This window comes from Xenopus laevis, chromosome 5S (assembly GCF_017654675.1).
Source record: "Xenopus laevis strain J_2021 chromosome 5S, Xenopus_laevis_v10.1, whole genome shotgun sequence".
NCBI lineage: Eukaryota > Metazoa > Chordata > Amphibia > Anura > Pipidae > Xenopus > Xenopus laevis.
In genome coordinates, this window is record NC_054380.1 from 48,306,971 (window position 1) to 48,334,698 (window position 27,728).

General features: G+C 38.9%; 1 protein-coding gene across 2 annotated transcripts in view; it reads right to left on the bottom strand.

Moving 5' to 3' along the window:
- The window catches only part of LOC108717414 (plasminogen), a 169,537-nt gene that overhangs the window by 52,567 nt on the left and 89,242 nt on the right, over positions 1-27,728 (bottom strand). Inside the window, exons 9-12 of one of the 2 annotated variants that reach the window (XM_041564500.1) lie at positions 16,465-16,589; positions 12,361-12,520; positions 3,210-3,388; positions 272-420 (exon numbers count right to left, since the gene is read on the bottom strand). In XM_041564500.1, the coding sequence (XP_041420434.1) occupies positions 272-420; positions 3,210-3,388; positions 12,361-12,520; positions 16,465-16,589 (613 nt within the window). Of the gene's footprint in view, positions 1-271; positions 421-3,209; positions 3,389-12,360; positions 12,521-16,452; positions 16,590-27,728 lie in introns of both variants that reach the window. The other variant, XM_041564499.1, reaches the window with a different exon arrangement.

Genomic DNA, 27,728 nt, shown 5'->3' on the forward strand with positions numbered 1-27,728 from the left:
TCGACTTCGATATTCGAAGTCGAACGATTTTAGTTCCCAGTCGAATATCGAGGGTTAATTAACCCTCGATATTCGACTATTGATGAATCGGCCCCTAGAAGTCAAATATTCCAGCTGGCAAAGAAACTTTGCAAAAATAATCATGATTATATAAAACAATAACTTATCCAGTAAGTGATGCTATTGTTATTTTAGGAGAATACACTATTTTATAAAATAAAAAAAAAAAACAATTTAAAAAATGGATTTTTAATGTTATTAAATATCTTACATTACTTTCTAATCCAGATTGTGGATGAGTAATTGGAGTGAAACTTGTATGTTCTTGTGGTGATTGGGAACTCCATGCTTGGCATGTATGTCCATTCACTGTGGTTGATTTTATGCCACGATAATCCTCACCTTTGCCTATAACACAATCTGGAAAAAAGGGAAATTGTATGTAAACTTCTTTATGATGCATAATACTGTTGAAATTGCTTAGCAGAATAATGGTATTGATGAAATAAAGTACAGTTTTAAAATTTTCATAGCAAAATCGTATTACTTGACACTAGGGATGCATCGAAGACAGGATTTGGTTCCGAATTCGTCCAGAACTCTGCCTTTTTCAGCAAAATTGAGCTTTGACTTTTTGTCACACAAACAAGGAAAGGAAAAAAAAATTTAACCACATGCTATGCTTTCGTCCTTACCTGTCCTAATTTACATATGCAAATTAGGGTTAAAATTCAATAACATTGGACCTATCTTTGTTTACAACCACTGTCATAAATTCAGGTTTATTACCTTCATTTTTACTAGTACGTATTGTAAAAGCTTTCCAAAATTTTCTAGTAAGTTTGCTGTGGTAATTTGGACCCTTGCAACCATGTGACTTAATGCTCATCTTAAATAGTTACAATTGCACCTGAGTGCAGAGGCATAGTCTGTCTGCCAAAAGCCTCTTGTTTAATTAAGTTTCAGAAACTGTGTATATTTTGCTGGCATCAGTGAAGGAGATCAAAGAGAAACTGAGGACATTTAACAATAATCCAGGACAGCAGGCTGAGGTGTCCCGCAACAAATGGCAAAGTTGGGAGGTATGGAGGAACTAGTTTTTTTAGAGTCTGGAGTTTTTGAGCTTGTCTCCCACAGAAGTGTTTTATGAAGGAATGAGTCATATGGATGGTATTTTACTCTTGGTAGCTTAGCCCGCCACTCATTGTGCAGAGGGTGACAGTGCAAGTCTAACTGTCTGGGGAGGGGGGGTTGGATCTTTAGTCCGCTGTGGAGATCACAAAGTTTTTTGTGGGAATTTGTTGTTGAATCCATTGACTTCTTTAGACTGAAGGCCAAAAGCCTATATCAATTAGTGGCCTCTGTTAGGATTTAGCAGAATGTGGGATTGTCCGAGGTTTACTATTAATTTAAAAGGAAATCTCCCCTAGTATGGGATGTTAGCTTTTCTTATAGTATATTTGTACCGTGTGGTTATGGTACTCCACTAGTATAGCTACTCTACTTACTTAGTAATGAAAACATGCAATGACATCCCATGGTGCTCTATCGGAAGAGGTCTTGGTTCTAGTGATATATGTGTTATGTCTAGCTTCCATAGGTAAATGAAGATTTCGGGGCAGAGATGTGTGAATAGCTCCAGCAGATATATAAAGAACACTGAGCTGTCTACTTCTTCTAGGATGCCTCTGAATTGTAAATTCTTCTTGCGTGACCTGTTTGCCTGTGTCTTTAAGTTGAATAATTTCATCCCTGAGTAGTGTATTTTCCTCTTCTATGTTGACTATTTGCTGAGCAATGTCATCTGTGTAGGTCTTAAATTTAATTGTACATTTCCTCAAGTCTATAAGATCTCTCTGAATGGCTTAAAGTGCTGCTGAGACTGCTGCAGTAACTGTTTGAGAGATAGTGGCAGTCAGCTGTTTATGTAGGTGTGTGAGCTGCTCTGTAACTGGGCTGATGCAGATGGCACAGATGTTAGCTCAGATTGACCTGGGGGATTAATGTCCAGTGAAAGGGAGCCCATCATATAAACTCGAAAAGACCATGCTAAAGGTGGAGCTTTTGATGCGGCCCTGGTCCGGGAGGAGCCATCTTGTATCCCTGCCCGGAGTACAAACAGCTTTCTGCCCCTGCTGCTTTTTCTTGCCCATTTTTGTGATGCAGAAGGAATCTGCTACATAGTGTTGTCCCAAGCTGATGTTTGGAGGCTGAAGTAGGCTCATTGTCAGGCAGAATGCTAGCCAGAAAAATTGAGCTTCAGCAAGAGCATGTGTGCACCTCCATGGTTGTCCACCCCCCCACCAACCAAAACAGAATTTATGTTACAATATTTTCTTAGAGAGCTTAGTTCAGTTTTAGACCAGCCCCTATTTCTGATTTTCTCAGATTCACTTTCATCTGGTATGGTGCCTATGGATTGGAGAAAAGCTGATTTTATTCCAATATTTAAAAAGGGATTATGATCTCAGCCTGGCAATTATAGGCCAGTAAGTTTGACATCTGTGGTGGGAAAATTATTTGAAGGCTTGTTAAGGGATAACATTCAAACTTTAGTCCTAGTGAATGGCATTATGAGCAGCAATCAGCATGGCTTAATGAAGGATAGGTCATGTCAGACAAATTTGATTGCTTTTTATGATGAGGTAAGTAAAATAAACCTTGGAGTAAGGTTCTCAGTGGGGTCATTCAGGGCTCGGTATTGGGTCCACTTTTATTTAACTTGTTCATTAATGACTTAGGGGAGCGTGTTGTAAGTAATGTATCAGTGTTTGCAGATGACACAAAACTATCCAGCCCAATTAATTCCATCCAAGATGTGGCATCCTTGCAACAGGATCTTGACAAACTGGCAATCTGAGCAACTAAGTGGTAAATGAGATTCAATGTTAATAAATGTAAAGTCATGCACCTGGGATGTATAAATATCCAAGCCACTTGTACCCTTAATGGGACTGCACTAGGCAAATCTATTATGGAAAAGTACCTTGGGGTCCTTGTAGATGATACATTTGGCTGTAGCAAGCAATGCCAGTCAGCAGCATCAAGGGCAAATAAGGTCTTGAGCTGTATTAAAAGGGGCATAGAGTCACGGGAGGAGGGGGTCATTCTTCCACTGTATAGAGCACTTGTAAGGCCCCATCGAGTGCCTTAATTCCACTCCATTCAATTTTCACTCACTGTTTAAAACAAAGTACTTAAATATTAACCTGGGCTAGAAGTGATTGTAGTCATTTTTGTTGTCTGCAGTGGTTTCTGTTCTACTACGGATGGCAATTTGGAGCACTTTTTCAGACTGCAGTATTCCCATCTTACACTGGCATCTGTTGTATAACACCAGGGGCCTTTATCCTCATCTGGATTCCTGCAGTAATTTTGTTCCAAACCTCTAAAAGCCAAGCAGAATAAAAACTTTGTGTTATATTTCTACAGATGCAATGTGAGCTTTAGGTGTAAAAAGTATAAGCAAAGTGTACATGGTAAATAGAGGTTGTTAGCATTATTTAATAAAATTTCATTCAGCTATCCTGAGAGAGCACCATCATGCATAACAGCATACTTATGCAACACTTAAATTGGTATGCAAGTTTAGTTCAAAAATCTATTCACATATATGGTAAAATTTTGTATTACTCAAACATATATGTTTTTCACTGTAAGAAACTGGATTTTGGAAATTGGTTATGCACCAGGTATGTATGGGTTAAAAGTTGTTTTATTTATGCACATGGCTATTCACCCACCCATTCATGTCATTATCCTTAAATTTGGAATGTAAGGAAGCAACATATGGATAGCTAAGGCTAATACACAGTTCAGACACACACATACACGTTTTATATATCATATAAATATCATGTATATTATATACTGTATAGTTTACATATCTAGACATGCATATATGTAGGGGATAAGAGATTCCTTCCCCCTGCTCTGTCTGTGACATCATACAGCCCAGTTACAGGCAAGGTAGAGATCTGATTGGCTTGGAGCCCCAAATGATACCTGAGAAAAGAGGAGGACCCAGAGAGTGCTAGGGTATAGGGACAAATCCAGAGGTGGGCCAGCAGAGGCTATAAAGAAGCCCCTGATGAAGCAGCCAGCCAAAACCAGATGCAAGATCTGCCCAGGAACACAGAGAGGTTCTCTGCAACAGGCTGTGGTGCTCAGAAGAAATGCCTAGAGCTCCAGCCATATAGAAAGAGACATCCTGTTCACTGCCCAGTTGCCTATTGACTAATGAGTCCCTGGTGAGTGATCCACCAGAGGAAAGTTATTGAATAGCCCAAGTGTGTAGTCCACTGTCTAAGGGCAGTTTTTGTGGATGAGCCTGCTATGTGGGAGCCACTGCTTTTGTCAACAGAGAGGTACTTTGGGGGAATTCAGAGCTCATGTGAAAGTGACACATTGACAGGGACTGCACTGCTCATTTAGATATTATCTGAAATAAAATGTGGGACTGTGACATTTAAGATCTACGTTAGTAAGTCAGATAGTGCACACGTCTACCCAAGGCAGGACTGCAACATACAGCGGGGAAAATAAGTATTGAACAAATCAATGTTTTTCTCAATCAATATATTTCTAATGGGACTATTGACATGACATTTATACAAGATGTCAATAACAACATAAGTAATCCACACATACAAAGAACTCAAAACAAATAAGTTCATTAAATTATGTGTAGTAAAGTGGAATGACACGGGGAATAAGTACTGAACCCATGAATAAAAGAGGTGCAAAAAGGCATGGAAAGCCAAGAAACATCTTTGGGATTTCTTTGTATAGCATATAATTGCAACACAACATTGATTTTGGTGTGTGCTGGACACATTAATTTTTTATTATTATTTTTATTATTAATGTAGTTATACATTAGGGAGCTGTTACCATAGCTGACAAAGTTAGCTAAAGTACTTGAAGTGCTCCAGAACATTTATTTGTCATAGTGGATTTATGGCTGTTGGGGTTCCAAGTCTAATTTTGTGTTCATTTAAAATTTTCGCTACTTAAAGACTTAGACTTAAAGGAAAGCAGTCCTTTGTACTCAGTCCAACAAAACAGAATTTTGCTTATTTACAATATGTAATTAGAACAAAATAGGCTGATCTCATTAAAGGGGTTGTTCACCTTCAATGTCCAAATCTTATTAAACCACTAAAAATGCTCTCATTGTGTTAGAAAACCCATTTGACATCAAAAAAGTAAAAAGGTCATTGTAAAAGCTAGGTTATATACCATTTAAATCTGTCCTTCTCCTGTCTCTCTGATCAGTTTTCTGAAGGATGGGAGTGGCCTGTTTTACACCTGCACTTCCTATATGATTACATCATCACTCTCAGGCTTTGCCCTTACTTGGTTCTTATTGGACATTGATACTGCCCTCCCCTTGTAATTCATTGGTTGCTTGTGCACTTGTAAGCAGTCACATAAATTCAAAGGCCATTGGTTAATTTCTCCCTTGCATTGGCTGCTATTTTATGTGCATTACTTGAGAGTCTCACATAGGTAAAAAGACCAGCATATCCCAAATCTAACACATTTTTACTATGCAAATAAGCATATACATTAATGGACATGTAAACTCTATAAACCAGGGGTCCTTTTTTTTTTGCGACGACCAGGGGGGGTCGGCAGCAAATTTGTAGTGCCGGCGTCCAATTTTGGTGCGCCTACATCCAATTCGATGCGCCTCATTTTTGCGCACTGGGCTCGGCGGCCCAGTGCGGGAGTGTCCGTGGCCCTGCGGTTGGGGACCCCTGCTATAAACCCTTACCATGTCTTTAAATTGAGTACATATTTCCCACACAAAATTCATCATTGTCTCTGTATTTTTCCCCTCTGTTATCCGCACTGTAGTGTTTTCTTGAATACAAGATCTGTTTCAACCAGGGGGCCATTTTCTATCAGCTGCATCATCATTTATATTTGTATAAGGTCATCAGGTATATAGCCATACCTGATGAACTTGCTCAGAAGTTTTGTTTTGTAATGTCACTTTATTAGCAAGTATGTGTAATCCTACTCACTCCTACATGTAATCCCACTCCTATGTAATCCTACTCACTCCTACATGTAATCCCACTTACTCGTATGCATAATCCCACTCATGCATGTAATCCTACTCACTCCTACATGTAATCCTACTCACTCCTACATGTAATCCCACTTACTCGTATGCATAATCTCACTCATGCATGACCTTGCTCAGAAGTTTTGTTTTGTAATGTCACTTTATTAGCAAGTATGTGTAATCCTACTCACTCCTACATGTAATCCCACTCCTATGTAATCCTACTCACTCCTACATGTAATCCCATTTACTCGTATGCATAATCCCACTCATGCATGTAATCCTACTCACTCCTACATGTAATCCTACTCACTCCTACATGTAATCCCATTTACTCGTATGCATAATGTCACTCACGCATATGCATAATCCCACTCACACGTAATCCCACTCACTCATATGCATAATCCCACGCATACATGTAATCCCACACATACATATGCATAATCCTACTCACGCATATGAATAATCCCAGTTATACATATAATCCCACTCACGCATATGCATAATCCCGCTCAGAAATTTTGTTTTGTAATGTTACTTTATTAGCACGTATGTGTAATCCTACTCACTCCTACATGTAATCCCACTCCTACATGTTATCTCACTCACTCGTATGCATAATCCCACTCATGCATGTAATCCCACTCACGCATATGCATAATCCCACTCACACATGTAATCCCACTCACGCATATGCATAATCCCACTCACACATGTAACCCAACTCACTCATATGCATAATCCCGCTCAGAAGTTTTGTTTTGTAATGTAACTTTATTAGCAAGTATGTGTAATCCTACTCACTCCTACATGTAATCCCACTCCTACATGTAATCTCACTCACTCGTATGCATAATCCCACACACATATGCATAATCCTACTCACACATATGCATAATCCCCCTCATACATGTAATCCCATTCACATGCATAATCACACTCACTCATATGATTAATCTCACTCATACATGTAATCCCACTCATACATGTAAACCCACACATACATATGCATAATCCCACTCATACATATAATCCCACTCACTCATATGCATAATCCCACTCATGCATATGCATAATCACACTCATAGATGTAATCCCACTCACTCATATGCATAATCCCACTCATACATGAAATCCCACACATACATATGCATAATCCCACTCATACATGTAACCCCACTCACATGCATAATCCCACTCACTCATATAATCCCACTACTACATTTAACCCCACTCACTCATACATGCAAATCTGGTCAATAATGTTCCTAGTACGTTCTTGGCAGATAGAGCCCTTGTCTGCCAGCATATACAGTGTTAAAATACAGGGCTCAAATGGGAACTTCAAATGCAGGTAGTACGGCATTCTTTTGGGGAAGCAGGTCTTTGCACTTTGCTTTGGAGTGCAGAGATTTGCTGCAATTTTTAGTGCAGAGAAGGATGCAAATGCAAAACACAGAAGTGATCTACCATGTTTTTTGCATGCACAGTACATAATGCTCCTGCAATGTATCTACTGCAAATGCACCAGACTAGAACAGGGGAGGAAGAATGAGAATGGTGGTGTAGTAGCTATCATTACACAGTAACCTTGATCTATAGTGTACAATGCCAGTAAATGTAATGGGTGAAGTACATGTGTGCACATTTTATCCTGTCACAGGGTAATCAAAACAGCAAGTGGATCAGATGCATGTGGATGCGCATGCTTATTTGGGTTTTTCAGTCTGATTTACTGATTTAAGACACTTTTCTCCTTGCCCGCAGGCTATACATAGCAGGTTGGAGTTTATAGCTGAACAACTTGACGATCTTTAGATAATTAAATCCAGTGCGTTCAGCCAGTGGAGCACAGGAAGAAACACACACAACTCTTTAAAATGGCCCCCGTAGTGACTAGGGATGCACCGAATACAGGATTCTGCCTTTTTTTAGCAGGATTCGGATTAGGCCGAATCCTTCTGCCAGGCCGAACCAAATTTGCATATGCAAATTAGGGACGGGGAGGGAAATTGCGTGACTTTTTGTCACAAAACGAAGTAAAAAATGTTTTCCCCTTCCCACCCCTAATGAAGACACCCTCTCAACACTTATTCCCTTCTAGAAAATGGAGTCTGTCCACTTACAACTTACCCCCCAAACAGTGAGAAATGTCAGCTGAGCCCTGCCTGAAAGTGACTGAGCTCTCCCTCCACATGAGACTATTCACCAGCCCTCCCCAAGTACAAACATTACATTTTATCCTCACAAACACCATTATAACATCCCCCCCCACACACAACATGTCCCCACAAGTGACAGACCTTCCACCCAGCACTGACTTTACCTTCCCTCACACAGACACTCCATGGACCCCTCCTCCCTCCATGTGGATCAGTCACAGATCACTTGTCCCTTCACACAGCAGCTCCTCCTCCTTCCTTCAACCCCACACAAGCCAGGGCACCCGCACACTTCTCTTCCCCCTGTGAATATGACACCCTGTCCTCCCAACACACACACACACACACACACACACACAGAACTAAACATTCACCTCCTTCAAGTCAGACCCTTCACATAAGAAACTTCTTTGTGCAGATATACTGCCACACCAAGTCTCACCAAAAGACTTCTCCTCTCCTCACACACTGGCTCAGCCCCTCCCTACAGAGCAGTGTGTATGCAAATGAACCACACTGACTAGGGATGAGAAGCAGACTGACAGGAGAATCAGCCAATCACAGTTAAGCTTCAGAAACTGCTGCATATATGCACTTCCTGCTTCTACAGGTCGGCGACCCCCCCCAACAGGGGGCCCATGATGAAAGGACCCCATCTGCAAAGGGATCCATCTGAGGTGAATATCTCATCAACTGCACATTTTTTGTTAAACATTTATATGGCAAAGCTTGTTATTTTTACATGAACTGTTAAATTTTTGAAAGTTATATGAAGGTGAACAACCCCTTTAAAGTCAGCAGGTGAATAGCAAAACAGCTCCCACGTGCACCTACTCCTACTCTCACACACACACTTCACCTGCTGCTCACTTCCTTAAAACACCCTTTGGATGTCCTGCACACAACTATGCCTGGTTAACCCTGTAATGTTCTTAAAGGGGTAGATCCAGCTTGACAACAGATAACTTTACAAAATAAAGAATTGAAGAATTAAAAATAATTTTTTTAGAGAAATGATCCAATACCACTAGAATTGTAGTGAATTTGGGTGTCAACAATAAAGTTCATGGAGTCCAAAGCTGAGTTGGAACTGGCAGAGGCTGAAGTAACCCAAAAGGAAATGAGCAAGGAGATCTGAAAAGAAAAGTGCCCAACAGGCCTGGCATAGATGAAGCCTTTTAGCTAAAGAAATGTATGTACTTTTGGTCAGTGAAGATGGTGATAGGTTCCACAGAACCCTCTCAAACATGCTGGCACTATTTCAAGGCAACACCCCACAGTTGCCAATATCGTAGTTTCTCTTAGCAGGAGACAGTTTCCTAAAGAAGAAGACACACAGGTGTCCTTCTTATGACTTTGAGGATGAAGGGACGAGAAAAGTAAGGGTGGACAAGAACAGGTGCTAAACTGAAAGAAGTCTCAATGGCCTTCTGGGTTTAAGCGACACGTAGGCTTTCAAATCTTTTTGAGTAAGGGCTGTAATGGGAGCAACAATCTGTGAAAAAACTTTGATAAATCTTTGATAAAGTTTGGCAACCCTAAAAACCACTGAATGGTCCTTAAATCCATAGGAATGTGCCCATCCGATAAGGCAGACACTTTGGCATGATCCCACTTGAAGCCAGAAGAAGAATTAATGTTAACAAGGAAAGGAATCTTGTATTTGTTTCTATGTTTGTGACACTTGTCTAGCTTGGTATACAGGTTATTCAGAAAGAAGAAGAAGAAGAAGAAAATACCAGAATGCCATCTAAACAGACCACTATAGAGGATTGGAGCATATCACAAAAGATTTTTGAAAATCTGCTGGGGCATTACATAAACTGAAATGCATAACCAGGTATTCATAATGGCCATGCTTGGTATTGAAAGCAGTCTTCCACTCATCTCACTTGTAAATAGAAATAAGGAGATATGCCCTCCAAAGATTTATTTTATATTTTGGTATTTTTCTCTCTGTCAACAAGGTCAGGAATTAGTGGAAGAGAGTAATGATTCTTCACAGATTATCAATGGAAAGTCAAAGAATCCAATCCTCCTTTTGGACAAAGAAAAAAATGGCTCCAGCAGGGAAGGTAGATAAAGATTCTCTTATATGTATTCTTATATATCCTGGGTTTTGGGAACAAACAGTGGGTATGTTCTACCTCTGGGGGGGGGCATGGTTCCAGAAATCTGGATAATAGAACAGTCATACCTTTCAATCAGACCCAAGCCCGGATTTGTGGGGAGGCCACAAAGACCTGGGCCTAGGGTGGCAAGTTTTCAGGGGTGGCATGCCGCCTAGCCGCATTCTAGTTAGCATTGGGGAGCCGCAGCTCCCCAGAAATTAGCTGCATGCATGCTTGTGCTGGGAGCAGCATGCATGCTTGCGCAGCGCACATGAAAGAAGCAGGCGCTAGGACCCTGATCCGACCTATGAGAAGGAAGGATTTCAACATTCTTCTCAAAGATATCTAAGTCCTTGTACCACTCAGGCATGGAATCTGATTGATGAGCGATAAAATAGATCGGAGCAGGAAAAATTGGAGCAGAGAAACAGTGGGAACGACACTGTGATCTGTCCAGAGACCCAAACAAAAGAGGATGGTGCTGCCTTAACCATGGGAGCCCTAAGATGACTGGCGTGGCAGGGTACTTAATGATTAGGAAGGAAATTTCTTTGGAAAGAAGCCAACCCACACATAATTGAGGAGGAAATGCTTTGGAAGGATGGCTTGACAAGAGAATGACTTAGCTTTCAAAGGGAAGCAGAAATTAAATTTCTTGAATGAAATTTGTCTAGAAATAAAAAATCTTTGCCTGGGGATACTCCCCCTCAGACCCAGGTGATGGTGCTCCTTGTCACTTAGGCTTGTTTAAACAAGATGAGATGACAACTTTGCCCATAGTACGTACACAGACCAGCCATTTTTCTGCAAGTTCTATCCTCAGGAGCCAGTCGAGTTGTGAAATGCTGCAGAGTTTGAGACAAATGCAATTGCTGTGACTCTTGAACCTCAAAGCGATTGAGAAGAGCTTTCAAAACAGAATCCAGGTAAGCAGCTGGGACAAGAGGACTCAATCTTGGCCCAAGCTAATTGTGTAGCAGGAACCCCGAGGACTGCTTGTAAGATCACACTTTTCAGTGAGCAGAAGAGCCCTGCCAAGACCTGCCTTTACCTAGGCCCCCTTAGAGAAAGTGCCAAAAAGAGACTACTGAGTAGTATATCGTAGTTGTAAATTGCTGCCAATTTTTGGTTTTTTACAAAAAATGTAAAACTTGATATTTAGTAAATATAGCCCCTAAATGCTAATTAGTTGCTGCTGTATAATGTACTATGGTATATTTTATCAATGCTACAAATCGTCTATGTTTACAAGGGTAAGAGAAAATACATACACCAAGTTCATCCATATAATAGCTTTTAGTATAACAGAATGTGAAAAAACAAATTTGTCTAAAATTCTTATCAACATTTCAAAAAAAGAGATCAGGCTTTTCTATCATCTTCTTTAAATTACTTCTACACCATTTACCCTCTTTCAGTTATGGGGTTTAGTTTAATTTCTGCTGCTTATATAAGTTTTTCACTACCTCAAATAATACTATAAATTATAGAGAACAGAAATTTTTACTCATCTTTTACAAAAATGATTAATATTATCGCTGTTTATTACTGTATCTCTCATATACTGTACTGTCATGCTGTGATGGACTGTACACTTTTGTGATGGACTGTGCACGTTTGTGAACTGTACATGTTTGTGAACTATACACGTTTGTGATGGTCTGCACACAAAGATACAATATATAATTAATTTACAATACATTATATATACATGGCATACATACATTATTTAATAGAGAACACAAGAAGAAACCATATAGAGGATACAAATAAAGAACAGAGTGATAAAGGGTCAGTTTACTCAAATACTCTGAACCCAGCCACTAGTGCAAGAGCATTAAGGGCAAAGCCACAAATAGCATTGGCTGCTCTTAGCCTGCATTTTTTTCTGCAGCATGCAAAAAACATAGCATGCCCCAATTTTTGTACTTTGCATGCTGACCTGCACATAGTTAATTGTTTCTAAAACTCTTTTTAATCTAAGGAACATATTCAAAGCTGCACTTACTTATTTGGGTAATCCCCAGGTTTTTTTGTGTGTTTGTGAGGTGTCTGAGAATTCCAGGCTTGGCATTTTTTTCCTGAGACTGTTATGTATGCAGTACCACGATATGTGCTGCCATTCCCATCATAACATTCCAAAACTGTAGAAGGATTTGTAGGGGCAGCTTCAATAGAAAAGAAAAACAAGAATGTTACTATGCTGCAAATCTATATACATACGTAGACCAAGTCAGTCTCATGAGAAGTCAGTTTCATGAGAATATTTCTACATCAATTTTAGATTTCAAATGAATTTACAATGAAAGCAAAGGCAGAAAAAGAGAAATTAATTATACCCCGCATCACTTAAAATTGGCACTTAGAGGAAGCTTACAATCTGGCTCCCATTCCCATTGACCCCGTGAAACATCCTCAAACTTTTCCCTGTGTATGTCTTGCATAATACCTGTGTTAAAATGTATCTGATTGAGCCCATAAAATGCTAGTCAAATCAGTGCTCCTCAGTCTGTGCCATTAGATTGGCTACTAATTTGGGCAACAATAATGCACTCATAGCTATCCTGGGTTTGACCACAAGGTGGCAGAGGACCTTAATATAAATGGATGAGCCATGCAGCTCTAGGAGCTTTTTTGCCAGCAGCTTCCCCAAGAGGGAGGTTATAGGGATTTAGCTATTGAAAATGGATTTCAGTATAGAATTCTGATGGAGTATCACTATTAACTGATGCGTTTTGAAAAAACATGCTTTCCAATGACATGATCTCTTTAATAAACTACTTGCTAATAAACTTTTGCACTTAAAGTGACTTAAAAAGAACATACAATCACCATAATGGGATCTCATTGTGACCATATTTGTGACCATAATGTGATCTCATTTAATGTTTCGTGCAAAAGGCAAATATACACTGGGGCAGCAAAACCCTCAATATCAGAAAAGCAAAATTTTAGCTTCCCTTCAGAGCATATAATGGGGCATTATGGTTTCTGCTAAAACACAGAATAGCAATGGTTGTAATTTAAAATATTAAATTGTTACTGTTCTCAATACATTCCCTTAAGAAGTAAATGTAGATGCACTAAGAACCACCCTATGTGGTTTTAAGTATATTAATAGTAAAAAGATGTGGGTTGAAAGTGTGGCGCCTTTAAATAATGGAACGAGCATGGTGGTAACTAATACAGAAAAGGCAAATGTGCTAAATCAGTTCTTTTCAGTGTATAAACTTTATAAACTTTACTAGAAAATGAATGTGAACAAGGCACCAGGGCAAGATGAAATACACTCTTGTGTACTAACAGAGCTTAGTTTGGATATTAGACTGGCCTTTATTTTTGATTTTTTTTTTAGACTCGCTTCCATCTGGTATGTTACCTATGGATACCTAAGGAAAGCTGATATAATTCATATATTTAAAAATGGATTACAATCTCAGCCTGACAATTATAGGCCAATAAGTTTGACATTCATGGTGGGCAAATTATTTGAAGGCTTGTTAAGGGATCACATTCAAAATTTTGTCCTGGTGAATGGCATTATGAGCAATAATCAATATGGCTTTATGAAGGATACAGTAGGTCATCGGGGGGCAGTAGATGTGATCTATTTGGATTATGCCAAAGCCTTTGATACATTGCCCCACAAATGGCTGCTTTTTAAAATAAGGGCTGTTGGCCTTAATGAAGACGTTTGCACATGGATAGGAACCTGGCTACAGGATCTGGTACAGAGGGTGGTGGTAAAAGCACATTTTCTACTTGGAGTAAATTTCTTAGTGGGGTCCCTCAGTGAACTGTATTGGGTCTACTTTTATTTATCTTGTTCATTAATTACTTAGAGGATGGTATTGTAAGTAATATATCAGTGTTTGCAAATTACACAAAACAATGCAGCCCAATTAATTCCATCCAGGATGTGGCATCCTTGTAGCAGGAGCTTGACAAACTTGCACTTGGGTGGCTAAGTGGCAGATGAGATTCAATGTTGATAAATGTAAAGTCATGCACCTGGGATGTAAAAATATGCAAGCCACATACCCTTAATGGGACTTCACTAGGCAACTCCATAATGTAAAAAGATCTTGGAGTCCTTGTAGATAATAAACTTGGCTGTAGGAAACAATGCCAGTCAGCAGCTTCAGGGAAAACAAGGTCTTGAGCTATATTAAAAGGGGCATAGATTCACAGGATGAGGGGATATTATTGAATTAGGTAGGGCCCAAAGAAGGGCAACTAAGCTGATAAAAGTTATGGATAATCTCCGCTATGAGGAAAGATTGGCCAAGTTGGGGTTGTTCATGCTGGAGAGGGGGCCTTTATGGGTGATATGATAACTATGTATAAATATATAATCTCTCTAATGCTTTATTTACTAGTAGGTCCTTCCAGCTGACACGCTGTCACCCATTCCGATTAGAAGAAAGGAGTTTCCAGCAAATATATTGGAAGGGGGTTTTTTACAGTGAGAGCTGTGAAGATGTGGAATTCTCTCCTGGAATAAGTCATGGTAGCTGAAACATTAGATAGCTTTAAGAAGGAAATTGAATTGCTTTTTAGCAAGTGAGGAAATACAGGGTTATGAAAGATAGTTCATAGTACAAGTTGATCCAGGGACCGGTATGATTGCCATCTTGGAGTCATGAAGTTAATTTTGCCTCCTCTGGATAAACTGTCAGTTAGTCAGGTTTCATATAGACTTTACAGGTTGAACTTGATGGACCTGTGTTTTAAAGCTAACTTACTATGTTACTCTGATTTAGAAGTCTGTGAATTATAAATCTAAAAATATCATTTATCTATTACAATGTCCATGCAGCTTAAAATACATTGGCTGAACAAGTTGAACACTTGTAATGAGGAATAGGGAACACATACTGAATATCAAAGAGGGCCCCATAGCTTATTTACCCATTTTAAAAAGGAACACAATTGTGACCCCTCTGGACTTATATTTGTGGGAAGAGCAGCAAAACAAGCAAACTGGAGATGAGCAGGGCTGTTCAATTAATCTCCCAAAACTAGACTTTTTGAATTTACAAACTGAAGACATTAGCACCATATGGCTTGAATGCTGAAATTGATTTGAACTGATTCTTAAAATAAGGCTATCGTTTTACATATGTAATATAAAATGCATTGTGGTATTTATGTATTAAACAGGGTCTTATGCATATTTATAAGCTTGTTTAATTTACAGTAGATATCATTAAAGGTTTAAATAATTCAGGATATAGACTCTGTTCCCTTGCGAAAGTGTGTCAAACATGTACAACACAGTGGCCTTTTAATATTAACATTAATAAATTGCCTTTCTTTGACATAATACATACCCAGACTCCACACTTCTGCAAGCAATTCCTTTAGCCTGCTACAGGACAATCAGAGGTGAAAGAGTGCAATAGAGATGTGGAGTACCCTTACAAGGATCAGTATCCAGAAAGCAGAGTAAGAAGGGACCAGTAGGTTAACAACAATTATTTTAGAAGGCTCAGACTAACAGGACATTGTGTGAGTAGTATCTATATTGAGTACAGCATTATTTTATCTCAACTTCTGAACAGTGAACCAGGGATTAAGACATTCAATAGTAGAAGTAGGAGAAGCTGTATCAGAGAAGTCCATGTTGTGTATGGCTCTTCCTTAAAGCAGAAAGAAACAAGAGTATTGTTTATACATTTGGTTCTAAAAAACAAAGGGTAGTAGGAGATTGGAGTGACCATCTTGCTGTGTGCCATTATTGGTTTCTTTTCTGAGGATTGTTGGAGATTACTAATTGATACTAATTGATCGGCAGGGATAAGGAAACTAAAAAATCATACACTGTGCACTGTATTGTTGTTTAGTGTATTATTTTACAATATGGTAAGAGTGTCCTGTCAGAGATGGTGTTCAGTGCTGGAGCAGTCGCAGAGATAAAAATAAAATTTCACTAAATTTTTTGCAAAGCAAAAATTCACTTTTCATCAGTTGGCATCTCTAAACTTTATTTATATTTCTCTTCACCCATTTATCAGCAGCCTGGATCATGTCCAGTAAAACTATACAAGTTATTACCTATACTCCTAAAAATGAGTATGAGTATGTAGAATAAAATTACCTGTAATTTTACCATTAATTGTTGGTGCATCACAGCTTGGTATATTGCAGTATTCCCATCTTGTTTCTCCATCAGTAGTATAACACCAAGGCATGGATTCACCATCTGGATTCCTGCAATAGTTCTTCTCTAAATTCCTAATAAAAAATAAACACAGGAAGGACACACATAAGAAGTTAGTTTGCTATTGTTTTACTTTTAGTAACATGAACATTAAAGGTGCATTAAGTTTGTATTTGTGCTGAAAAAATAAAGAAGGTTAAGTTAAGTAGCGAGCAAAAGAAAGAATCTGATTTATGTATAAGCTAATGTTACACATGGTGTTTTCGCATCCAGCTTAGTAATGCCAATCGCTCCAACTTCAGGCTGAAAAATGTGAATTTTAAAGCCAAAGTAAAAAGTAAGGCTGGTAATGCATATACGGTTATCAAAGTGTGTGCAATGCGTCTAAATGCTCCAGCAGTGGGATCAAATTCAGAGAACAAAGGGCATAGACAAAAGATAGTAGCCCTGGTAGGGCCTCCCTCTTTACAAAGTGCAACAGTGCCCCCCCTTCTATTTTAGGTCCTGTTTAGCTTCAGCTGCTCTTGCTACATCTCTGGAATCACTTACAGGATAATGTTAACATAAATTAGTGCTCACTTCAAACCTTACACAAACAGCGCATTCACCACTATCTAAGGGAGAAAGCTCTCCCAAACTATTATATAACTGGTCTTTAGTCTGGACCCCAAGGTTTGGGAACTTGTTGGGTCAGAGTGAATATGATGAAATTCAAAGAAGTCCATTTAGTGACCATTGTGCCTATTAAAGTAAGAATAGGAACAGGAAACAAATCCACATCATTATTAATAAAAATAAATACATCTAGAGTTAGTCAAATCCTCAGTTTTTATAATATTATTTTAAAGTGATTTTCATTGTGTTGAACTGAAGGAAATGTTTTTAAAATGCTGCATATAAGTCAGTATATTCCCCTTGTAACAAGAAAAAATATCACAAAGCAAATCTCTTATGGTTTGATACCAGTGTCCGTGTAGAGGTGGTTACATAAAAGTGCTTTTAAGGCATTCAAGTTAGCTGAACTGCTTAAACTGTTATCAGGTACAAGGAGGCAAATAAGGCATGCAAAAAATCAGACAACCTAAAATAAAAATGGAAAAGGGCATTGCAGTATAGAGTAAAATTAATCCAAAGGGATTCATTAATGTAAATAGTAAAAAATAAAATAAAGCAACAAAAGGTGGATACCTTTATTATAAGAATGAGTTCAATTAGTTGAGGAAAACAGGGAAAAAGCAGAGATTCTAAACTGTTATTATTTGTCTACAAGAGGAACCAGCTAATGAAGACTTCCTTTTTACTGACACAGTTCTGATAATATAACTACTAATGTGTTGGTGACTCATGAGCACATTCAAAAGACACTAGAACATGAAAAGCTAAACAAAGGTCCAGGACCAGATGGTATCTAGCCCTGTACACTAAATGAGCAAAGTTCTGTGATTGGCAAATCTCTTTGGTGAATTGTTATTGAGGTGCCACTAATTAAAAAAGCATAAGACCTGGTAGCAATGCATGACAACAGTGGTAATTGATAGGTGTAATACATTGCAAATCACAATACAGGTATGGGACCTATTATCCAGAATGCCTGAGACCTGGGTTTTTTCTGAATAATGGATCTTTCCATAATTTGGATCTTCATACCTTATGTCTAATATAAAATCATGCAAACATTAAATAAACTACATAAGCTGGTTTTGCTTCCAAATGATTAATATCTTAGTTTGGATCAAGTACAAGGTACTGTTTTATTATTAAAAATTTGGATGATTTGATTATAATGGAGTCTATGGGAGACAGCCTTTCCGTAATTCCGAGCTTTCTGTATAGCGGGTTACCAGATAATGAATCTCATACCTGAACTATTTAAAAGACTGGTTTTATGTGTAATAGAGCTTCCAAACTAATGCAATTGCCTTTTATGAGGAGGCTAGCAGGAACCTAAACTCTGGGATGGAAGTGGGTGTAATCTATTTGGAGTTTGCTAAAGCATTTGATAGAGTACCACACAGAAGGTTATTGGTTAAATTAAGGAATATTGACCTGCAACATAATATCTGTACTTGGATAGAGAACTAGCTGATGAATAGATTACATTACATTAGGAGTTGTGGTAAATGGAAAATTTACTGGCCAAACTGGCCAGAAAACTAGCAAATGAGGTTCGCTATTGATAAGAGCAAGGTTATGCACTTTGGAAGAAATAATAAAATGCTAGTTATACACTTACTTTTTGTAGATAACTGTGTAACAGTACTGTCTTGCATAAAAAATGGCATTACTTCAGCTGGAGAGAGTGCAGTGACGTGCAACTAAATTGGTAAAAGTGAAGAAGATTTAAACTATGAGGGAAGACTGTCAAGTTTGGGATTGTTTTTTTTCTGGAGAAAAGGGTGAGAACCTCATTACACTTTTTAAGTACTTTAGAAGACATTATAGTGGGGGATCTAAGACCCTTTCGGGTTATAACTGGGCTTAAAAAAGAACACCTTTTTAGAAAGCAGAGCTGCTGAAAGAGAAGCAGAACTGCTGCAACTGTTAATTATACACTAAACAGTAAAGACACATTCTGGGGCAGATTTATCAAGGGTTGGATTTCAAATTCATGGGAGTTATTTTAAACTCCCATAAACTCGAATTTCGACCAACTGCAATTTATTAAAAACATTTAATTGTTTGTACTCGGGTGAATAGGATCAACTCGCAAACTCAAATCTAATTTGAATTGAACTTTTTCTCAGAAAAAAACTTGATTTTCAGGAAGGCAGCAACCAACTACAAAATGATCCCAGGTTAAAACAACAATTTGGCAGGTTTAAGGCTAATTCGAGTTCTTAAAGGGCAAATGTATGATAAATTTGGAAAATCAAATTACATTTTTTTAAAAAACCTTGAATCAAATTTTAACAATTCCCTAGTTGAATTTGACAGTTTTGGCCATAAAAAAACTTGAAAATTTGAATTAGAAATTAGAAAATTGGAATTTTCACTTCAACCCTTGATAAATCTGCCCCACTGTGTTTGAAAAGATACTAGTGGCCATATTCTTTACCTGTTTATAGCTATATGTTGTGTTAATGTGCAGTTTGAGAGAGCAGAAGAGGTGAGAGTGTAGCAAGGCAACATGGCATCACATAGGACTGAAGTGCTGGTTTTAAGTGTTATGTTTTGGGTAGTCGAGGATTAGGAGAGAATAACAGTGCTTTATTAGCAGGCTCATGCAGGCATTACACAACAGTAATTTTCACTTTTAAGCTGTCAGGAAATATGCATAGTATAAGTCTAGGCACAGTGACATCTACAGGTCATTTGTATAAACACCACATATTCCCCCTATAGTAGGAAAGCACTTGGGCAAATGTAATAAACAACAACAATGCATCTTAAAGCAATAATATACATTATTCACATCACATAGTCCTGGGTCCATGCAGGTAGTTTTCTGATTCTCTCAGTACGCCTAATAGGTTCACTTTTTTCAGGCCTATTGCAGTTGACATCAGGAGTAGGAAAATTTCATCAAATGGAGCTTCTCCAAAGTCATATCTAACAGGAGCCAGACTACTTGCATTCCATATGTGTCCGTCAGACAGTTCATATATACATGGTCCTCGCTGGCATCTCACTTCAAGTGGTGTAGTAAATTTAAATTGTCCTTGTTTCAGTATTCCTGGTTTCTTAATACTGACTAAAGATCCAGGATGGAAGTGTACTTCTCTGGCACCACGTTTTCGGTCAGTATAAGCCTTGCATTTGGCTTGTTGACGTTTCACAGTATTTTGTGGAAGTTTGATGTCTGCAACATGTAACTTAGTGCGCATCTGTCATGCCATGTAATAATTCAGCAGGAGATGATTGGGTTGTTGCATGGCACGTTGCTCTGTAGTTATGTAGGAACTCTTTTGTAAGATTCCCAGTAAGATTTGCTGTGTGTAGTGCTTCTTTTAGACTTCTGTTGAATCGCTCGATTTCTCCATTTGCTTGTGGGTAATACACTGAAGATTTCCTATGTACAATATTCCTCTCTCTCAGAAAGGATTCAAACTCATATGAGACAAACTGTGGTCCGTTGTCTAATATAAACTCCTTTGGATGTTATAGCAGCAGTGGCCAGAGGCCCCTGGGTATTACAGTAACATTGGGTATATAATAAAACAGGTGTCAAAAGGGCAGTAAATATTGTTTCGCACAATGTGCAAGGTTTCAATTCTCCCTCCAAACGGACCAAAGCCTTTTCCTTTTACAACTCTATTGCAGCAGACATAGTTTGTCTACAATAGACCCATTTCTCCAACACCTCTTTCCCCAAATATTTTCATTATAGATACCCCACCATGTACATGGCAAAGGGGCCCACTAAAACTAAAGGGGTGGCTATCTACTTTAGAGCTGGATTGCCAGTTGTAATAGAAGACTAAGTAGCTGACCCAGAAGGTAGATTTTTAAAATTAAAATTACTGACTCTAGATATACACTAGTAATTTATTATGCACCCAACCAAAATCCGTTACTGTTTCTATCCCAGATAATCCAACTGAGTCAGGCTGGAAAAGAAGGGAGACTTAGAAGTCTCTAATATTTACTCAATCGGCCAATTTCGGCAAATAGTTGAGCGCCACTCATTGATGGATGCCTGGAGGGAGAGAAACCCTTATAGTAAGAGATACACTCTTTATTCCTATCCCCACAAGCTATATACACGTATAGATCACATTTTTATCTCACAGGATTATACACCTCAAGTAGCAAATATTCTCAATGTGCCTTGGTCAGATCATTCCCCAGTCATTCTCCAAATAACCACAAATAGCGGAGCAAATAGAGGTTATCAATGGAAACTCAATGATTCTTTGCCTATGATCCCAGATATAGTATCACATATAGAAAAAAACGCTAACACAATATTTTAAGGAAAATGATGCATCAGTACCTCAAATAACTACATTTTGGGATGCCCACAAGGTAGTTATTAGAGGCAGGTTCATCCAGCTGGGCTCCCAATGCAAAAAACAGCGTAAGAAACTGAAAGACACCCTGACCCTGAAGCTTAAAAATATAAAAAAATATATTCTGGTATAGCTGAACCGACACCCACCCAATATAAAAAGTTGTTTCACAATCTCCAACTTCCTAAAGTCACAGAATCCCAAGTTAAATCTATAGAAGCTGACATAACCGTTGATGAGGTCACTGCGGCTATTAAACACCTAAAATCTAGGAAAGCACCAGGTCCTGACAGGTTTTCTCTAATCTACTATAAAAAAAATTGGCAAAATATTAGCCCCCTATTTGACAAAGTTATTTAACTCCCTCCAACAGGGTGCACTCTTTTCAAATATATCCCAACTAGCGAAAATCATTACCATCCCTAAACCCTCAACGGATCTAATAAATTGTCAAAATTACGAACCCATATCCCTATTAAATAATGATTAAAATTATGTCCACTATACTCGCTTCTAGACTTAATCTGTATTATAATATAATAATACCTCCCCCAATGGATATATCGTTGAACCTTGGTTTCTCCCTCTTAAAATCCACATACTGACGGGGGAGGATCTAGCCCTCAGACTAAAACCAAGGTTCCATGAGACACTGATTACAAGTAATGCTACTATGCAGAGAAGTAAAAGACTTTTTATACTATAACCAGAGGTAAACAAGTTAGGGACCACCGTATGGGGTTAACCTTGACGTGGTATGGTGGTTTATCAACTTTATGATCATAACTTTGTAACTAAAACCCTGTTTTGTAAACACATGCACTTGCTTTTATACGGAATTGCTTATGAGACAGGGGACAAGGCACTTCCATTATACTTAAATATACTTTAACTTAGCCTTTTGAGTGCTCCCACAACCCCCCTTTTTGTTAAGCATATTTGTTAGATAAGTAATGACATCTTACACTGTGAATTGACAATAATTGAGAGATAATTGAGGTTTCATAATAACATCCCTAATTTCTCACAAGTGGGGATGTTATCAAAATACAATACTCATTGCTTTGAATACCAGTGGAGGAAAGGAGAAATTTTAATATGCACAGTCCATTGTGTTGAACTATTTATGAACTTTATGAGGGTTTTTTACTAAATAATTTCCATTTAATTACTTTTACTATTAATGAATGCAGTTTGAAAATCATACAGTTTATATTCAGAAAATACAGTACACATTCTCCCAAATACAAATGGAACAGCTAGCTGTGCAATATTAGCATTCATGCATTTCATATGCCATATAGACATATTTCTACCCCAAAATTAAAATTATGCATAACAATTAACTTTCTCTCCTGAGAAGTTCCCGTTCCAGATTACCTCTTCTAAACCCTTTTGATAAAGCCACTGGCGAAACACTCTTCAGGGCAATACTTGGCTCAACATTGCTTTTGTGTATTAATTCACCTGTTATTGTCGACTGTGGACACAATTTTAACCTATCAAACTTATACTTGACTTATTCTATTTACCTTTCCAAGAGCCGATGGGTTTGCGGATTTTTAAGGTATATTAGCCTTTGTCCTGACTGAGAATAGGAAAGGTAATATCTAACATGTTTTTGGACTATCCAGGCCAAAGGGGTTAATCACCAGCTAGTATATTAGAGCATGGGTTACACTGGACTCTAACACTTAAGGCAGGGCCTTTGCAAAGTGGAAGAAATTAAGGTGTGATGTAATGCAACTACAACTCCCACAGGCTACTGTGCTTTAACCAATAAATAAATGGGTGCCAAGAGGTTCTTGCAAATCAAACAGAGCAAAATAACTTTATTTGTCAGAGACAAATGATCCACAGGTTACTTATATCAGTAAAGAGGCATTTGCAGAATATATAGGCACACAGCTCAGACAGTATCAGAGGTAGATGCAGGTGCATTCCCTGAGGATGTAGTCAAGGCAATACAACTTCCCTCCAGGCAGAAATACCTCACACGTGGTCTAGGAGTGGTCAGGGAGGAGAACCTAAAGCCTGATACCTTATCCACAACTAGCTGCATGGGCATCTGCCCAACAACTAGGGAGATCAGGAAGTGTAGGGATTTAAAGCCATAGGGACACATTAACCCTATGGGTCCCTAACTAACCAAGACCGCAGACCTTCAGCCTCTGCCTTCTCCCACTTTGTGGTGTTCCGAGATCAAACAATACAGTTTACTCACATTTAGAAGGACACACACAAAAGCCAAGCGTTGTTGAATAGCCTTGATTCACACTGGTGCTCTGTCACTGGCAACCACTGGGTTAAATTCAGATGTAGGATATGTGAATCAAAAGGCAAAAAGCAGAATACCTACTAATTAGTGTTTATTGTGCATCCACACAACATGTTTCCGGGCAGCAAGGGCCATTTTTCAAGTGACACTAATAAGCAGGTATTCTGCTTTTTGCCTTTTGATTCACATATTCTACAGTTAGATTCTAATCAAGGAGTAGCTTTTGGATGTGTCCAAACGGAATGTGAGGGTCTCCAAAAATACGAAAACAAATGTAAAAAGTAGAAACTTTATTAGGAAATGATACCTAAAGCGTTTCGTGCCTATTGGGGCACTTACTCATAGGTACCTTTTGGATACCTCGACAAAGAGACCTATTTTTATCACAATAATTTATTGGATTAATAGTCACTTGCACTTGTCACTTTATATTTATTTTTTTATAATGAATTGATGGTGGATATGCAGTGTGATACTGTATATTTAATAAATGAATTACACAGCAATAATTTATAAGCACATGTCACAATTTTTTGAGAAGAAAGACTAATTTGGTAAACATAATTTACTAATTAAGTGGGTTTTAATAATCATGAATGAATCACAATTGATTACTCTGCAAATTGATATGCAGTATGAACTAATTAATTGGTCTCTAATTGTGTGTGATAATACTACAAAGGCTTGGAAAAAAATTTCCTTATTTACAAGTGCGGCAGAAATGATTGGAAGGAGATTTATTACTGTCATAAACAAGGTTTCTTTCTTTACCTTTTTCCATTCGGCTTCTTGACATGTTACTGGATGACAGAAGCCAAAGCCAGAAGTTGTGTGCAGATCAGTAAGACATTTGCCCATCAATACTTTTTTTTTTTCAATAGTTTTTATTAACATTTTTAGGATATACACAATGGGCCAAACAGTTACAACATTTTGGGGATGGTCACTTAGTCACTAAGAAGGGCAATCCACCTGCCATTAATGTCAAGAACTACCTTAAAGTCTTCAGTCTAAAGGGATGGCCTCTAGTTTGTTTGTCTTTTCTAGAGGAACAAAGATCCCCCACTATCTGGGGGTCCTCTAGAGATCCTTTAATATAAAGAGTAATCTTGTCCCCTTGCAAGAGCATTTTCTATAGAGAAAACAACCCCAACTGTGACAGTCTATCCACATAGTTTAAATCTTTCATCCATTTTTGCAAACAGGCAGCATCCTGCATGTTGCATTTATTACCTCTTTGTTGTATATCCTTCAGCCAGTTCACTATCCAAGTACAAATATTATGTTCCAGGATAATATTCCTTGATTTAATCAGTAGCATTCTGTGTGGTACTGAATCAATTGTTCATTAAATTAAAATAAATAATTTCCAGTGAATTTAGGTTCTTGCAGTCTTGCATCTATTATGCATAAAACCATGTTGGTCAAACTCAATGGAGTATATTTATCAAAGAGTGAAGTTAATAGTGAAGTACCACCACTAGAGTGAAATTCTGCCACTCTCCATTCATTTCTATGGGATTTTTTTTTTTTTGAAAAGTTGTTTTTATTGAAAAGTTTTGTAAACAGACATACAGCACATACAATAAAGCAAAAAAGACAAGGGCAGGAGAGAAATAATAAATCAAGGTCAAAATACAATGCGGTATCAAGGACATACAGGAGCAACTCGCCCGATAGTAGGAGGAGTTGTGAAGAGTGGTCACATCCACGAGCCAGACATCCTGGCCGAGATTCAAGGTACAGAGGCTGCATTGCAATAAAAGAATAAATAACACTCCTGCAATTAAATCAGTGGAACATTAAACACAAAACATTTACCCAACTTGTTCTGGATTTTGTCGTTTCTGTACCAGGGGGGAAAATAGAAAATAGGGGGTGTTCTCAAGGGGTTGGCGGGGGGTTCCCTAGATCCAACACTTCCTCTGTGCGGGGCAGCAATGATGGCATATGGTCGGATAGCCACGGGGACCAGATCTTTCCAAACTTCTTGGGGCAACCTCTACGCATATAGGTGATTTGATATAAGGGCAGTGAATCATTCACCAGTTCTATCCACTGCTTTTTTGTAGGTGGGTGCTCGGAATTCCATTTGAGAGCAATCAAGCGTTTCGCTTGAATAAACAGGAAATTTAAAAAAGCCCTCTCAGCTACTGTGGGGGCCGTTTCTTCAACTTGATTTAGGAGTAAGACCAGTGGGTCCATAGGAATGATAAGAGCCAAGAGCCCGCTAACTTCCTCAGTCACCCTCCTCCAGAACATGGCGACACAGGGGCAGCTCCACACCATATGGATAAAGTCTGCTGGGGAAGAGCTGCACCTGGGGCACACGTCCAGGATGGAGGGGTTCATCAGATGCAGTCTATGGGGTGTTAAGTAGGTTCTATGCAGATACCTAAATTGAATCATTTTGTCTTTTGCACTTATCAGCACAGCCATGTGACTGTCTAGAACATCTTCCCACATATCAGGGGTAAGGTGAGGAGCATCAAGAGACCATTTAGAGAATAATTTCGGTAAAACTGGTTTCTGAGGTGTGTTTAGTAGGGAGTAAAACCGTGAAACTGGTTTACTAAGGGACAAATCAAAAGCCAAAACCTCCAGCCGTCTGGGTGTTGTATCAATTTTCGTGGTTCCAAATTGCGCCCTATAGGCGTGTCTAAGTTGAAGATATCGAAAAAACATGGTATTTGGTAACTGAAACTTCACTTTCAGATCGTCAAAGGGAAGCAGCTCACCCAATTCAGTGATTTGGCCCAAGTACTTAATATGACAGTTAGCCCAGAGTTGGACATCTGGAATAGTTCTCAGCTGGGGGAGATGAGGATTAAACCATAGGGGTAGGCAGCCAGAGTATTCATTCACCTTCTTGGGGAAGTACTGTAGGGCTATCTTCCACACTTGTATCGTACTAAGCATAAGTGGGGTGGCGGCGCTAATTCCTCCTTTACCGCGATACAGTACATTTTTTAGGGCCTCATAAGAGCCCACCAGTTGAGCTTCCAATATAGTAGCAGCATTGTGTGAGTTTGGGGCACACCACCACCAGACATTGACTAACTTAGAAGCAAGGTAATAGAGGAATAAGTTGGGGGCAGCCAGCCCCCCCATGTCAGCTGGATGTTGTAACGTTGTCAGGGCTGTTCTAGGGGAGAAGGCAGCCCAATAGAAAGTAATCAGCAACGACCTGAGTTTCTGAAAAAGGCTTGTGGGTACGGCCACCGGGGCCTGACGAAATATATACGTAAATTTAGGCAATAGTATCATTTTGAACAGGTTAATCCGACCTAGGAGTGTCAAGGGAAGGCTACACCATGCTTTAATTTTATTTTCAAATGTTGACAACAGTGGCTGTAAATTAAGTTCTACATATTTTCCCAGGTCCTTGTGGATCCAAACGCCCAGGTATTTAAAAGAAGAGGACCATTGGAGGGGGGCCTTGTACCTACTTTTGTCAAGCATGAAGTCATCAATGGGGAATATAATGGATTTGTTCAAGTTGATCCGCAAACCAGAGTAGGTAGTATGGGTGTCTAGTAATGCAAGCGCTGTATCTAGTGTATCATAAGGGTTTTCCAAAAACAGAATAGTATCGTCTGCATACATAGCCACCTTCTCAGTATGGGGCCCCACCCGTAAACCCCTAACCTCCACTGAGTGCTTCATGAGGGATGCTAGGGGTTCCATTGCGATAGCAAACAGCAAGGGTGAGATGGGGCAGCCCTGCCTGGTACCCCGTAGAAGCGAGAATGGAGAGGAGACATTTTGGTTGGTCTTAATCCTAGCCTTAGGGTTTCTGTAAATGGCTCTCACCCAGTTTCTAAAGTTCGGCCCAAGTCCCATGAGTTCCATCGTGGCCCAGAGATATTGCCATTCGACGGAGTTGAAGGCCTTCTCATTGTCCAACGCAACAATGACCCTGTGACCGGCGTTAGCGTGAGGACATTAATGTCCGTCGTTCTACCAGTAATGAATCCTGTTTGATC